The 16,631-nt window shown below is 43.0% G+C and overlaps 1 protein-coding gene across 1 annotated transcript in view; it reads left to right on the top strand.

The window, feature by feature from the left end:
* SNX14 (sorting nexin 14) overlaps positions 1–16,631 on the top strand; it is a 37,174-nt gene that overhangs the window by 19,815 nt on the left and 728 nt on the right. The window contains exons 16-27 of the mRNA XM_081856942.1: positions 4,666–4,798; positions 5,533–5,725; positions 6,174–6,257; positions 6,387–6,487; positions 6,750–6,861; positions 9,303–9,343; positions 9,475–9,594; positions 10,291–10,414; positions 11,803–11,967; positions 12,263–12,358; positions 13,757–13,848; positions 16,530–16,586. Coding sequence (XP_081713068.1) covers positions 4,666–4,798; positions 5,533–5,725; positions 6,174–6,257; positions 6,387–6,487; positions 6,750–6,861; positions 9,303–9,343; positions 9,475–9,594; positions 10,291–10,414; positions 11,803–11,967; positions 12,263–12,358; positions 13,757–13,848; positions 16,530–16,586 — 1,318 coding nt within the window. The remainder of the gene's footprint in view (positions 1–4,665; positions 4,799–5,532; positions 5,726–6,173; positions 6,258–6,386; positions 6,488–6,749; positions 6,862–9,302; positions 9,344–9,474; positions 9,595–10,290; positions 10,415–11,802; positions 11,968–12,262; positions 12,359–13,756; positions 13,849–16,529; positions 16,587–16,631) is intronic.

Raw genomic sequence — 16,631 nt, 5'->3', positions numbered from 1 at the left:
TATTCAGTCTCCTAATTAGCTATGTAGCTCTGCATTTTGTTTGTAGATATTTCCTATCTAAAGAAGAATGGTGTGTGAAAAACAGTTGCCTTTCTGGAGTATGTGCATGTTGTGTCTGTGTAATTATCAGTATTCTAATATCTCTCATAAAATTCTTTATGATCTCATGTAACTGTTGGGCTTGGTTTCTGAGTTTAAAATAGTGCAAGTAGCTAGTTTTTAAAGTACGTAATGTGTTGTTTTACTGAATCAATATTAAGCCCAATTTTCTTTTTTAAAAAGAAAACACAGTTGGCCAAATGGCCAACTAATCATGTGTGTGTGTGTGTAAATTATATATTATACTCAAGGTTATGAGTTTACAAGAAGGTGGAGAGAGCTTGCCTTCTATCCTTCTAGCCATGTTAGGATTTTAAGTGTGGAAAGAGGGCTTGCAGTTGTGACAGCTCTCAAGTCAAGCCAAGGGGAGTGGTAAGACCACACCTTCTTCCAAGTGCCTCCAAAGCCTAGTGTCATGTCTGGGGAATAACCAGTTCATTGGCAACCACAAATTTTATCTGGTTATAAAACAGTCAAAAACTGAAGACATCTGCTTGGTGCTTACATGCTGCCATTGGATTAGTGTCAATTGGATTGGAATGCAATGAAACGCAGCTAAAATAAGGGGCTAAAGAAAAGAACAAGGGGAAAAAAGAACTAGTATGGCTTTCATTAGTATGAAAATAATTCAGGGATGTCTTCCTTGCAGCCCTCAGATATTCTTGCTACTTTTAAATAATTGCTGACATTTGTATTCTGGGAAGGATATTCTTTCCTCTTGACTGCCCACCCCAAATCTATGCAAGTGATGCATTTACTGGCATGCAGATAATAATAATAATAATAATAATAATAATAATAATAATAATAATAATAATTTTTATTTATATCCTGCCCTCCCCAGCAGAATCCGGGCTCAGGGCAGCTAACAACAATAAAACAGTAGAACAGATGCAATTACCATGGAAGTGTCTTCTGTTTCTGTTGTCCTTTTTGGGAGCTGTAAAAGGCACAAAAGTCCTGCCCCCCCGGGGTGTGTGTGTGTGTGTGTGTGTGTGTGTGTGTGTGTGAAATGGGCCATCCTACTGCAGCATTGTTTCAGGGCTCAAAGAAGGAGAAATCAGATTTCTGCTGTGATCTCACCAGTTCAGCAGACCACTTTACTTCTTCGGTGCGCAGCTTTGCCAAATGCATTCAATTTAAGTTCAGCTCCAAGCAAGCATAACTGTGGTGTCACAAACTTTATGAAACAGCGCCAGTACTTTTTTATCATACTGTATATGTAAGCGAATGCAGGATCAAGCTGTTGTGAAGAAAAGCAGATACGTCCAAGTGCATTTGGAAATGACAGCCACTATAGCAGCTACTAACAATTTTAACTGCACTGTTTGAGTAGAATAGAAGTGTAATGGGATTCACCTTTTTATTGGCTTGTGGAATACAGTACTATTAGTTGCCTAGCTGGAGAGGTAGTCTCTGCTTGGATTGTTTATAGTAAATTGAGCTGACATGCCATTGTTGCTTGTTTACGCTGTATCTATTTGTGACTATATTATATTTCACTTGTACACATTTTTTAAAAAAATAAATAAATACATGGAAACTATTTCCAGGCTCAAGTGATAGTGCAAGTAACTGCACATTTCTGTCTTGTTTAGAAACATCAGCAAAAATGGCATTCGGTTGGGCTTTAAGGCATAGCTTTCCTTGGATATTTTCTGAACTCTAGAAATCTGCCACTAAGCATTCCTAAATCACTAGCCACCTGTCATATCCATCCTAGTTTAATGATGCTGTTTTAATAACTGGGTCAAATAGTTGTGCATATTCCTTTTTCTTTAAATGCACTTCTTCCCCATTGAGGTTTTATATATGAACACAGCTGCACACTGCAATCAGAATACTAAGGGTTAACAAGCAGATATCCGAAGACCCTGTTCTGTTTAGCAGTGCTTTTGTTAGCAGGAAACACCGTCCAGTTATTCCATAGCTGTTACCAAATACTGCTCTCCCCTCCCCCCATTTTTTTATTTACCATTACTACCTCTTTTTGAATAAGACCCACATTTTGCGTGGGGTTTTTTCCACCCCCCACTCAGATGCTTGGTGTGTTTCTAGAGTGGGAAATGAGGTTGGCTTTGTTTGGTGTAAGGGCGTCAGCCCAGCGTGCATGCATGAAGCGGCCATATATGTGAAGCATGGCTTTTTTTGTGTGAGGAATGCAGATTTGTTGGTTAATGTCTGTCTTTTCATTTGAATTTGCTGCCTTCTGGATGCTCTGTTATAAGTTGCTCTAGCTCTGAGCAAGATTATAAGCCATGCATCAAGCCACCTTCTTTAGGGCAAGCTGCTCTCGCCAGCCAGGAGGCTTCGTCTGCGTCTGTTTTCCCTCATTTTCAGTCAGTCCTAACCCTCCCATCTGGCTTTTTTCCATCTCTCCCTGCTGCTTTAAAGTAAGTTAGGGCCGTCTCATATCACACATGCCTGTGCAAATGCTTGATTATTTATGTGCAAGTTTAACAATAGCTTAAGCGTACGTTATTCAGCATCCCCCCCCCATACCACTCACTGTGATTTTTGCAATATGAATAGCCAGTTTCCTTGATTATTGTTACTACATCAGCTTCTATTTTGTATTTGCCAGAAAGGGTGCTATAGTAAGAAAACAATTAGTTCATTTCCCCCACACTCAGCACTTGGAGCAGGCATGGCCAAACTTGGCCCTCCAGCTGTTTTGGGACTACAACTCCCATCATCCCTAGCTAACAGGACCAGTGGTCAGGGATGATGGGAATTGTAGTCTCAAAACAACTGGAGGGCCAAGTTTGGCCATGCCTGACTTGGAAGGATACATTTCAGAAAGCTATGGGTTTTTGTAATCTGTGTATTTTGAGCTGTTTCTTTAACATTCCATCACACTTCTCTGGCCAGAAATAGAAGCCTTCTCCCAGACAGTATCGGGTGATGAAGAGGGAGCTGTGCAGACAGGAATAGGTTGGGTTATCAAGAGGAGGCATCATCAAGGCCAAGGAGCAGGTTTAGCATCCTAGTGCTGTCCCCAAATGCTCCTCTTGCTTTCTCCAGTGTAAGTGACTGGTTGCCAAGCTTGGGCGGGAAGCAAAGCTGGCCTGCTGCACCTAACCCTGGATAGCCTGAGCCCTAGAGAAGTATTTTATGGGGCTAGAGGAGGGTGCAATACGTTTACACATTAACAATGTTACGGTGTCTAAATTCACATGCCCACACCCTGTCGAGGCCCTTGCAATATAAAAAACATTCTTTCCATGTATCCAGCATTTCACAGCTGATGATGTTTTGCCGCTGTTGCATTCAGATGTCAAGAGAAACCATGGTTTGATGTGACAGGGACAAGCCTAGCCTACCTTCAGATTCACATCCTCCCACTCTTCCTCCAGTGTAACTTCTTCATCATCATCATCATCAATTTATTATTTATACCCCGCCCATCTGGCCGGGTTTCCCCAGCCTCTCTTAGGGAGCTCTCAGCTTCATTTCTGATTAATTGCAATTTCTCAGATCAGTCAAACCCAATGAAGCGTGATTAAGCTTAACTTAAAATCATGGGTTATCAGTCCGACATCTTTTACCAAACCACAGTTAAGATTAACCATAGTTTAGGATTTGGACAGCATTCTAAACTGTGGTTAGCTGAAACTGGCAGCGAAAGTTTCCTGTAATCCTCATGGCTGCTCTGGAGAAAGTGGGGGAGGGTGAGCATGCGATCCCAGAAGGGAGGAGTATGCTTGTTCTCACCTCGATAAACCATAGTTTATTGCCATTTCTAAATATAGTCATTGTGTGAAATTTACACTGTAAATTAGGGATGAGGAACCTGTGGCCCTCCAGATGTTGCTGGACTCTTAACTCCCATCAGTCCAGCCAGCATGGACCAGTGGTCAGGGATGATAGGAGAGGTAGTCGGGGGGGGGGCAGGCTTTGGTATTATGGTGCCCTGAACTAGGCCAGAATTTGGCGCCTCCTCCCCAGCCCTCATGCTATGCTGGGCTTTTGGAATGAGGTGCGAGGACTCCTGCAGGGTCCTAGAGCCCCCCATCCCACCCCAAAGCAGGGCAAGTGCTAACTAGACTTTAGAAAGGAGGAAAGAGGACCCTGTCAGAGCCCTCACACTTGCTTCCCATAACTGAACAAGTGCTTACTGGGCTCCCTTTCTGCTTGGCGCCAATTGCGGGGGAACCAGTTGTGCTGCCCTAAAACCGCCTCTGGTGTAGTTATTTTGTGGGCCAAAGGTTCCCCACCCCTGTTGTAAATGCAAAAGTGAAATAGATCATAGGCCCCAATCCAGAGGGCTTTGAATAGAGGACAGTGCCAGGAATGCATGTGCCAGGAATGTGTCTCTCTTTTTACTCTACCAAGTGACTGGAAATATCAGAACTGGCAACATGGAACATCTGTTTGTATGGGTCTATTACTAGCAGAAGCCTGGTTCCTTTTCCCTTTGGTCTCCCTTGCTGGATTGGGGCAAAGTAATGTCCCCATGAAGTAATGTCGTGCAGTAGAGTTGCTTCAATGTTCCCTTTGCAGTCTTTCAGTTTTCTCTCCTTGGAATAGCTACGCAGTATGCATTTCCCTTTTTATTTCATGTAGGAGCATGCAGAGAAGAGGAGAATCGTCCGGAATCAGAAGTATTAGTAGCAAAATTAAAGGAGTGTTCAAGAGTACCACAATGGAAGGCGCAGTTCTGCCCAACTATGGCCTGGCTGAAGGAGAGGATGACTTTGTGAGTTGGCTCTTCTTTGTCCTAGCAGCTTTGACTGCACACTCGTCCTTTGTCCTGTTCACTACATGCTGCCACCAATCCGTTTTATGGTTGCTCCCCGTCCCGACTTCAGTTCATTCTGTCTTGCTTCGTTTATGGTTACCAATTAGCAACACAAGTGCGTGAAAACGATCACATGAGTTTAATCCTTGAAGAAGTTGATTGGCTCTCTTGAGAGCTTGTGCCACTTTGTATATATTGTGTTCAAGGCAGATTCTTTCAGACATAGCTAAATAAGGAACTGTTGTGGCAGTGCTGCAACACCCATCGTCCCTCATTTTTCGCCACACTGTTCGGAGCCACAGGTTCCCTACCCCTTCTTGAAATTTAAGATACGGTCTTGGTTTTTATCAGTGCTTTTTTCTGGGAGTACGCAGGGGTACGCATACCCCTAAACATTTCGTGAATCTTTGTACTTTTGTCCATTTACTGTATTTATTTCCCCCGATTTGAACTATAAAATGGTGATTTTTCTTGAGTCAAAATGAGAAAAAAGCACTGGGTTTTTGTTGTTTCTTTCATACAGTACAATTTAATACTTTTGTTTTGTCAGTTTTGAATTGTAAGCTTTCCTGAGCTCTGTGATTATCGTCAAAAGGCAAGATACATTTGTTCACATAAGGAAACACATTTTAAGTTACCTTGAATAAAATAGGCTCAAAATGGTTTCTTGATGCATGAATCTTCCACTGTAGATTGAAGAAGGCATCGTGGTAATGGAAGATGATTCTCCCGTGGAGGCACTTAGCACGCCTAATACCCCTCGCAATCTTGCAGCTTGGAAAATTACCATCCCGTATGTGGACTTCTTTGAAGACCCCCCTCTTCAGAGGAAAGAGAGAATCCCCGTATTTTGCATTGATGTGGAAAGGAATGACAGAATGGCAGGTACTGGTACCTTTACAAGTGTGTGCCTATTTACCCTACCTGCCTTAATACTCTTGATTTCCCAGCTCTGGTGCACACTCATTTTATCTTAGTTGTTTTCACGATCCTGTGAAGTCTTGGAAAATATTAAGAACCAGCAAATCCAAATGCATTGTCTAAAACCCTGATAAACACTTATTGAACATTGCACCTGACTGGGGTATTTCCTTTTGTATTTATAGTTTGACTGCAGCAGGATATTATTGCTGCTGCTGCTGCTGCTGCTGCTGCTGCTGCTGCTAATAATAATAATAATAATAATAATAATAATAATAATAATAATACCACCTTCTGAGGACTTTTCCCATATTGTCTTACACTTGTACATTTGCCTGTAGAACTTTTTTTTTTAACCCTTCTTGGATGAACAAGAGGGAAAAGTAAAAAATAATAATCTGTGTATTTTCAGTTGGTCACAAACCTGAACACTGGTCGGTCTACAGAAAATACCTTGAATTTTATGTTCTTGAGTCAAAGCTAACAGAATTCCATGGTATGTTCATTTCCTACCCTCCTGTGGAGGTTAAAATAGCATTTTACTCTGATAAAATTTACACTATAATTTTAGTGCAAGTGAAAATAAATCTCTTTAACTAAATTTTACATATTGTGCTATGATCAGGTACATTCCCTGATGCACAGCTTCCTTCAAAGAGGATCATTGGACCAAAGAACTATGAATTCTTGATGTCAAAGAGAGAGGAGTTTCAGGAATATCTGCAGGTATGAAGAAGCTTCACTTGAGATGTACTTATTTCTGTGGATAGCTTGGGTTGCTGCTCATCAATTTCCCATTCTCTCAGTGTGTACATTTGCCATCTGATAGCCACACAACACATTTTGAATGACCTTGATCTCAAATGGCATTTTAATTCAAATTGTATCTCATGATTTTTACCTTGCAACATTTAACAGTTAATTTCCATTCCTAGAGAGAAGCTAATTTGAGTGTAATTGCTTGTTTTTCTTTTTGTCTCCCTCAAAGAAACTTTCACAACATCCAGAACTAAGCAATAGCCAGCTTTTGGCTGACTTCTTATCCCCTAATGGTGGAGAGACTCAGTTTCTTGATAAAATGTTGCCTGATGTCAATCTAGGTATGTAAACAACAACAACAACAACCCTATAAAGGTAAAGGTACCCCTGCCCGTACGGGCCAGTCGTGTCCGACTCTAGGGTTGTGTGCTCATCTCGCTCTAGAGGCTGTGAGCCGGCACCGTCCGAAGACACTTCCGGGTCACGTGGCCAGCGTGACAAAGCTGCTCTGGCGAGCCAGCACCAGCGCAGCACATGGAAACACCGTTTAGCTTCCCGCTATAAAGCGGTACCTATTTATCTACTTGCACTTAAGGGTGCTTTCGAACTGCTAGGTGGGCAGGAGCTGGGACCAAACGACGGGAGCTCACCCCGCCGCGGGGATTCGAACCGCCGACCATACGATCGGCAAGTCCTAGGCACTGAGGTTTTACCCACACCACCACCCTATAGCTGAGGGCAAAATTGCAAATGTTGGATTCTAACCAAATAAAATATTCCTTCACCTCCTGCCACACACCCACAACTGCTTTCTGTCACACGTCTAAACCAGCTATGATTCATATGATTGGAGAGTAAAAAATTAGAAGTTCCCATGTGCATATAGAAATCTTTCTCTTTGGTAAAAGGTAAAGGGTAAAGGGACCCCTGACCATTAGGTCCAGTTGTGGCCAACTCTGGGGTTGCGGCGCTCATCTCACTTTATTGGCCGAGGGAGCCGGCATACAGCTTCCAGGTCATGTGGCCAGCATGACTAAGCCGCTTCTGGCAAAGCAGAGCAGTGCATGGAAATGCCGTTTACTTTCCCGCCAGAGGAATTTATCTACTTGCACTTGATGTGCTTTCGAACTGTTATGTTGGCAGGAGCAGGGACCGAGCAACGGGCGCTCACCCCGTCACAGGGATTCGAACCGCCGACCTTCTGATCGGCAAGCCCTAGGCTCTGTAGTTTAACCCGCAGCTCCACCCATGTCCCTTTCTCTTTGGTAGCTAATACTAAATAGTATACAGTTGTACCTTGGATCCTGAACACCTTGGTACTCAGACATTTTGGCTCCCGAAGGCCGCAAACCTGGAAGTGAGTGTTACGGTTTGCGAACATTCTTTGGAACCGGAATGTCCAACGGGGCTTCTGGTTGGCTGCAGGAATCTCCAATCAGAAGCCGTACTTTGGATTCCGAACGTTCGACTTCCAAGGTACGACTGTGGTTTAAAACTTAGTTACATTATCCTGATGATTGAGGAGTGGTCCCACTGGCAGAAGGTGGGTGATTTTTTTGCCAGCTCTCCCAGAAAAGCATGATCTGGAGCAGCATGGGAGGCGATGTGGAGGCTAAAAGAGGAAGGAGGCATTGGAACGAATTGCCGATTTTAACAGCATGAGCCTCTGCTCTGTCAAAGTCCCTTCCACAGACTGAGAGAGCCTCATTCTTGGAAAAGGAACTCTGGATCCAAACATTAATCGTCATGTAGATAATAACGTGCGTGTTCTCTTATCTCACCTTCAAAGGCATGACTTACGGGAAGGGTGTTACAAACAAGTAGGCAATTAGATAATTAGGCCATCTGTCACAGATGCTTTAGCTGAGATTCCTTCATTGCAGGGAGTTGGACTAGATGACCCTTGTGTCCCTTCCAACTCTAAGATTCTATGATTCTTTGGAAATTTTGAGCAAAATATGACATTACTTGAAGTATGAAAAACCAGAATACTAACGCAGTGAGACTAAGTATATAATAATAATAATAATAATAATAATAATAATAATAATAATAATAATATTTATACCCCCCACTTTCTGGCTGGGCTTCCCCAGCCACTCTGGGCAGCTTCCAACAAAATATTAAAATACATTGGTACCTCGGGTTAAGAACTTAATTCGTTCCGGATCTTAACCTGAAACTGTTCTTAACCTGAAGCACCACTTTAGCTAATGGGGCCTCCTGCTGCTGCCGCACCACCAGAGCATGATTTCTGTTCTCATCCTGAAGCAAAGTTCTTAACCCGAGGTAATATTTCTGGGTTAGCAGAGTCTGTAACCTGAAGTGTATGTAACCTGAAGCATATGTAACCCGAGGTGCCACTGTACAGTAATGCATCAAACATTAAAAGCTTCCCTAAACAGGGCTGCTTTCAGATGTCTTCTAAAAGTCTGGTAGTTGTTCTCTTTGACATCTGGTGGGAGGGCGTTCCACAGGGCGGGTGCCACTACTGAGAAGGCCCTCTGCCTGGTTCCCTGTAACTTGGCTTCTTGCAGTGAGGGAACCGCCAAAAGGCCCTCGGCACTGGACCTCAGTGTCCAGGCAGAATGATGGGGGTGGAGACGCTCCTTCAGACTAAGTATATATTTTATCTGTTTCATTCCATGCAGCGATTCTACTTTACGTATGATGTAGCTGGATATAACCCAATTCTATAAAATAAGTGGAGGAACATAGTTAATGCTGTGTTATTGCTAATGCGAATCATTGCTTATTTTTCCCTACTGTTTTTCATTTGCAGGTAAAATTATAAAATCTGTCCCAGGAAAGCTAATGAAAGAGGTGGGTATAACTTAATTAATTGTGTTTGTAGTTACTATGTCCCCTCCCGCCCAAAAACTAGTAGTAGATTTGTCCCAGAGAGCTTTTCTTTTGAAAATGTTCCATTACAGCTATTGTTTGGTTAATTTCAGAAAGGCCAGCACTTGGAGCCATTCATTATAAATTTTATTAACTCCTGTGAATCTCCTAAGCCTAAGCCAAGTAAACCCGAGCTTACTATTCTCAGTCCTACTTCTGAAAACAACAAAAAGGTATGTGGTATGTCTGCTGGGGTGAGAAACAAAATCAGATATTGTAAACACAACCTTTTATCAATACCTTTTTATACCATAACTTTCATCTGATTGAATAAGCTGTAAAGTCTGTAGACTGGGAGCCAAAGAGCTATACTTAGGCGCACTCCAAATCTAGTAAGAGTTTGATTCCCCTCTTAAATGTCATATCCCCCTCATTCCATATCACAAACTGCCTTTGAAATTTTCCCTCCTTTTCAAAGGACACGCCCTTGAAAATAGCAGGGCAGTTGCTGCTGTTTGAGAGGGAGAAGTCTGTAAACCATTTCCAAGTACAGGAACAGGCTACATGGTTCATTCAATCCTGTCTTTTCCTCCCTCCCTCTCCATTCAGATTCCTTCAAAGTCAGAATGTCACAGGTGTGAAGACTTCATTTTGGCATAGCTGAAGTGCAAGACAAGGGTTAATGGTTGACATGGCTAAAAACTGAGTAAAGCTGATGTTTCAAACTCTCAGATAATTTCATTCAAAATAATTGAACATCCTTTTTATGGTAATATTGGATAGCATTTCAGAACTTCTGACCGCTTCAGCTATTCTGTTGTTGCCAGAGAAAAGTGATGCGGCTTCCATTAAACCTGCAAATTACTGAAGAACGGGGTGTTTTTTTGTGTGATGTTGCTGTTTGAAAACTTGATACTCTCCTGTTTCAGCTTTTTAATGACCTGTATAAGAATAACGCAAACCGCTCAGAGAACTTAGAGAGAAGACAAATTCAGAACTACTTTATGGAAATGATGACCGTTGAAGGAGTCTATGACTACTTAATGTACATTGGTGAGAAATCATGTCTTGGTTTTTCTTTTTCAGCAGAGGGCCTGTTAATACAAGAGGCTTATCTACAACATATTATGTGTGTGGGGAGTTTGTGCCAGGATCAGATAAATCTCATTTCAAAGATATGGGTGTGGAAAGTTTTGTTATTGGCACAATTCCCATGCTGACTCGATGTTTTTTCTCTCTCTCCTTCTGCAATGTGGGACTTTGATCACAACTATGCTGATGGAATTACAGCAGAAACAAAGAGAGAACACTTTTTGCCACCCACTGAATTTTTGTTTCCAAAAATCACCACAATGTATATAAGGCCCTGGGATCTCTGAAGTTTGGGGAGAAATAAGTTTGATGAGCATATTCAGTAACAGTGGACAGTTTTTTCAGCCCTGCTGAGTAGGAGGCGGTGGCTGGAAGAAGAATGGGATTTAACTTACCATGTGTAGATGGTTCATCACAAATAGGAACCACTCACTAAAGATGGAACTCAGAGACCAGGCAAACCACCAGAATCCCCCTTCCCACAAAAAGAGTATTTGTCAGCAGCCAGGAAAGCTCCAGCAACTGCAGGTTTTTGTATTCCCATGTTGTCTTCTGCACTCTCCCTTTACTTTCCTTATTAAATCAAGAGGGAGGTAAATGACAAGTATTTTGAAAAAGTTCTGTGCACCCCAGTCATCACAGAAGGTGTAGCATAACACAGTATGGCTGCTAGGGTGGGGCGGGGCATGGCATAACACAAATTACAGCAGAGTCGTCGCTGCTCCACCTGAGGTTTACCATGGTTATCTGGGTTGTGAAGATCACACAACATTGATATCTCTCTCTCTCTCTCTCACACACACACACACATACATGCTATTGCTGTGAACATTTCTCATGATAAATGATAAGAAGGTTTTACCTCGTATTACAGGTTCTAAAATTTTTAGAAACCTGACTGAAAAAAATAAAAGTTTGGAATCTGAGGGTTGTGGTTCATCCTGGGAGCTCCAAAAAGGCTTTCATGGGCACTCTGATACCCATGAGTTCAGGGTTGGTGACCCTTGGTCCACAGCATGCCTGCAGTAGGTGAAGGCAGTCGCCTCACTCCCCTTTTAGTCTCCGCTTCTAGATCTCAGAGTGTTCTGACTCGTAGTGTGGAAGTTAATGCTTAGCTACCATGGCTAACAGCAATACGTGCGTCTTGTTGGCATTTTACAAATATCTGCAAAATGAGCTTTTTAAATGTAGTTTGTTTACAGTATATACGTAACCATTTTCCCCCAACCATTGTTTAGAACATGGAGGCTTAATTAGAGCCTCTGTAGCTGCTTTGAAAGGTAAATGTGTTCCACAAATAAAAAAGCATGCCCATACACTAAATATATGTAATGATAATGACTTTGCAGGTCGGGTTGTTTTCCATATTCCTGATTGGCTTCACCATATCTTGATGGGAGGGCGAATTCTCTTCAAGCGCACCTTAGAGGAGTACACAGACTACTACCTGCAGCACAAGCTAGAGCAACTCTTTCAGGAGCATCGCCTGGTGTCGCTTATAACACTTCTGAGAGGTTAGTGGAAAGTTGTGCACACAAATGAGAGCTATTCCCTTGATAAAAAGACTTGCTCTGTTTTGTACTTGCAACTTATTTTGGTACTTGCACAGTTGCCTTTTTTGTTGTTGTGTGTCTTTGCATAAAGTAAAAACTGGTGCATACTTCAGCAAGAGCTGTTAACTAAAGGGCTTTTTTTAAGGTTAGTATCTTTTGCATTTAACTAACTGAAGTTCACCAAGTAAGATAATTAAACCAACAGTCAACCTGTGCTGATAACACCACAGCAAAAAATGGGTTTCTTTTATTTCAGATGCTGTATTTCGTGAGAATTCTGAACCTCGATCTCCTCAGGATAAGCACAAGAGGGCAAAACAGACCTTTGAAGAAATGATGAAATACATTCCAGGTTCAGTATTTTTGCAGCATGATCTGTCAAGAGAGGCATGCTAAATGACCAGGCTGAATGGCACATGTTAATACAAATATCCAGGGGTGCCCATTTTTTAAGGCATCTTGAAAGACTTGGGAGATGATTTGAGATGCATTACATTTCTAAAACCTATGTGGACCGTAGAAATTCTCATGTGACAAATTTGGTGTGGGTTGTGTGTGTGTGTTTTTTACTGTTTTATACTTTCTTCGTATAAACTCTTTAGCAATATTGGCAGTGGCATAAGCATTGCTGGATTCTTGCAATTTATCGGCTGGAGCATCCTCTGGTCCTGCATTTCAGATACAGTGTCATGTCTTTGATAATTCATAGTTTAATGCTTCGAAAAGAGCACTGTAGGAGGATGGGATTCCCAGAATGCAAAGGGCATATTTGCTGAAGGTGTGCTTGCTGCTTTCCAGTAAAAGATGTCCCTATGCAGTCTCATTAGACAATCAGGAGGATTCCTTCATATCTGCTGCTAAGTGTATCATTTCCTATGGTGCTTTCCCCAGCCCCCAAGTGCTCCTTTCTTGCTTGAGGCTCCTCTGTCTGGGCCTTTCTTTTGCTCAAGATGTGATGCAACCATCTTCCCACTCATCCATTCTTCATACTATGCTGAGAAAGTGTGTGCCACATTCCTGGGACACTTTCCCAGTAGCATGGGTGCCCACAACTCCACAGTGTCACGGGCACACAGAAACATATTTGCTGCTAGCTGTTTGCCTTTTTATCTACTGTTTGCCCCCGCCTTGTAGTTTGAATCTAATGCTGCCCCTTGCCAAGGGTGCAAGGGACCCTAGATATGCCTCTGAGTGCAAGGGATTTTCTCTCTTAACTGTGCATGATATAAAGAACTTGTATTTGAACAAATTGTGATGACTACAACAAGCTGACTTGTAAAGGACTTAACTCTTCTGTTTTATGGAACGCTCCACCTAAATTTAGTCAGACTTCTCTGACTTGACCTAAGTCATATTGCATTGTGCGTCCAGCAGAGGATTATCATTGCAGTTAACATAACTTAAGACTGGATAGGCACAGGTGGTTAATCATTACATTGGAGCAGAACATGATAATGCCTCTGTGCCCCCAAATGGGACACTTGTTGGTTCATGAACTTCGAGGCATGAAGTCACTCCCTTGTCAAACAATAGATGCTGTAGGAAATGTGCTGCTTGCCCCAACACAAACAATATGTCGGGGTGCTGATCTTGCCCAAGTGTTTCAGGGAAACTGGGTGTCACCAGCTGATCTCTTTTGCAGAATAATCATTGTTGATAACTTAAAGCTCCGGGGATGATCTGGGCATTGACTTTCTACTCCTCCTTGTTTGAGTTGCCATAACTGGTTTCGTTTTGGCATTTTGTCCAGATTTGATAGGCAAGTGCATTGGAGAGGAGGCCAAATACGAAGGCATAAGACTTCTGTTTGATGGACTGCAGCAGCCAGTGCTCAACAAACAAGTAGGTGCTCTCACAGCCATTATTTATAATGTTTTGAAATGACCTCCTTTTCTCTTCTGCCGGAGAGAAACCAGGGCCAAGGTCCGGTAGAGTCCAGTTCTTCTTCTTACAGTGGTCAACTATGGAAAGCTTGCAAGCCAAACATGAGCGCAGAAGCATTCTCCCCACTTGTGTTCCCCAGCAATTGGTATTCGGAGGTATGCTGCCTTGGGCAGTGGCAGTGGAACATAGCCATCATGGCTAGTGATAGCCTTATCCATTAATTTCTCTAATCCAAGTTGGGGGCCACTATTACCTGCTGTGAGAGCAACCTCCAATGTTTTAACCTGGTGCTGCATGAAGAAGCCCTTTCTTTTGTCTGTCCTGAATCGTCCGACATTCAGCTTCATTGGATTCCTCCATGTCCTAGTATTACAGTGGAGTGAAAAAGGCTTTTCTGTATTCACACCATGCACAGTTTAAACACCTCTATCATGTTCCCACCCCCCTTACCTTTTTTTCTAAACTGCCCTGCTGCTGCACAGCTTTAGATCCATTTCAGTCCGGTTTCTGTCCTGGTTTCGGGACCAAGACAGCTCTGGTCGCCCCAACAGATGATCTCTGTAGACAACTGGATCGAGGCTGGTCAGGACTGCTGATTCTTTTAGATTTGTCAGCAGATTTTGACATGGTTGATCACGATCTTCTGGACCACCGCCTTGCCACCGTGGGGATTCAGGGCACAGCCTGACAATGGCTGTGCTCCTTTATCTCTGGTCGGGGACAGAGGGTGTCGCCAGGGAGGGAGATATCATCGCGCCACTCCTTGGTGTGTGGAGTGTCACAGGGCACAATCCTTTCCCTGATGCTTTTCAACATCATTATGCGCCCCCTCGCGCAGATTGTCCGGAGCTTTGGGCTGGGTTGTCACCAATATACTGATGACACTCAGTTCTATCTGCTGATGGATGGCCACCCTGACTCAGCCCTGAACACACTGACCAGATGCTTGAAAGCTGTGGCTGGATGGCTTCATGGGAGCCGACTGAAATTAAATCCTTCAAAAATAGAGGTCCTCTGGCTGGGTCTGGATGGCATGGGGTTGGGGGACCAACTCCCTTCTCTTGCGGGGGCTCAATTAGTGCCAATGCCTTCCATTAAGAGTTTGGGTGTAATCCTTGATGCCTCACTTTCCATGGAGGCGCAGGTTGCAGCAACAGCCAAGGCGACATTTTTCCATCTTTGCCGTTTCAAGCAGTTGGTCCCTTACCTTTCCCGCCCCGACCTGGCCACAGTGATCCATTCGATGGTCCCCTCCAAGCTTGACTACTGTAACTCGCTCTACCTTGAAACTGTCCCAGAAACTCCAGCGAGTGCAGAATGCTGCAGCGAGGCTCCTCACAGGGTCCTTGCCACAGGAGCATATTCACCCAGTGCTCTACCAGCTGCAGTGGCTCCCGGTGGAGTATAGGGCCAGGTTTAAGGTGCTGGTTTTGACCTTTAAAGCCCTATACGGCCTAGGACCCTCGTACTTACGGGGCCGCCTCTCCTGGTATGTCCTGCAGAGGACCCCAAGGTCCATGAATAATAATAGCTTAAAGGTCCTGGGCCTAAGGAAGCCAGATTATCAGACTATCCACCAGGGCCAGGCCTTTTTCAGTGACTGTTCCAACCTGGTGGAATGCTCTGTCCCACGAGACTAGGGCCCTGCAGGACTTGATCTCCTTCCACTGGGCATGTAAGACAACTATTCCACCTGGTCTTCAATTTGAATTAACCTGATCCTCTATTCCCTTTTCCCTTTCCTCTTCTATGAAGAAACACTTTCTGGTTAAATTATTCTCTGGTCTCCTTGCTGGCCCTAGTAGGACCAACTTGGCCAGTTAGCCCTGGTGATCATTCAATGTCTACTGACTGGGGTTTTTTCCTTCCAAAAATGACCCCTGAATTTTATTGATGCTGCATTTTATGCTGTATTCTATGCTGTTTTAAAGTCACATTTTAATCAATGTTTTATACTTGCTGTTAGCTGACCTGAGCCCGGTTTTTAAACCAGGAAGGGTAGGGTATAAATAAAATTAATTATTTATTTATTTATTTATTTATTTATTTATTTATTTATTTGGGAGAGAAATGCCAAATCTGTGATATTGGTGCCAAAATAAATTCAAATAGATAGCAGTAAGGTAGCTCATGGGATGTCAGTAGGTAGCTCATAGGAGCATAGGCAGGAAGGGTGGGGGTTATACAGAGTTTGGCAAGATCACTTGGGATTTGTGATGCCAGTGCCACTCCAGCTGTGGCATGACAAAATTTTTCGCTGTGACACTTCGGTGCAAGGTTAATAAAATTTGCCACTTGAGATTTGGAGAATGATGGCACTAGATTACTGCCAGCTTATCTTGTCATGGCCAGGTATTCAAAGTGGTGTGTGTCAACAAAAATAGAACCTTTTAAACTACCGTAGTTTGTTTTAAAATGGTTTCATCTCCTAGTATATAAGCCCCTAAAGGTTCATTTGCATCTGGGTGGGGTTCTACTTTTCTGCCAAGTGTACCATGGGAGTCCTTTTAGGTTATTGTTCGGGATTTGTTACCATGTAGGTGGCGATTCTTTTAAGCAGGGGCTTACTAATCACCTACAGTCACTGTAGTTTGTATTGCTAATTCCAGGATGTAATTTATCTCTCTGTTTTATTTTAGTTAACGTATGTTCTACTGGATATTGGGATTCAGGAACTATTTCCAGAATTGAATGAGGTATGTTGTGACACAGTCATATCTATCCGTTTTAGTTGCCCTTCA

This window comes from Podarcis erhardii (genome assembly GCF_964252035.2).
Source record: "Podarcis erhardii genome assembly, chromosome: 3".
Classification (NCBI taxonomy): Eukaryota; Metazoa; Chordata; class Lepidosauria; order Squamata; family Lacertidae; genus Podarcis; species Podarcis erhardii.
This window is presented reverse-complemented; position numbering and strand designations above follow the sequence as displayed.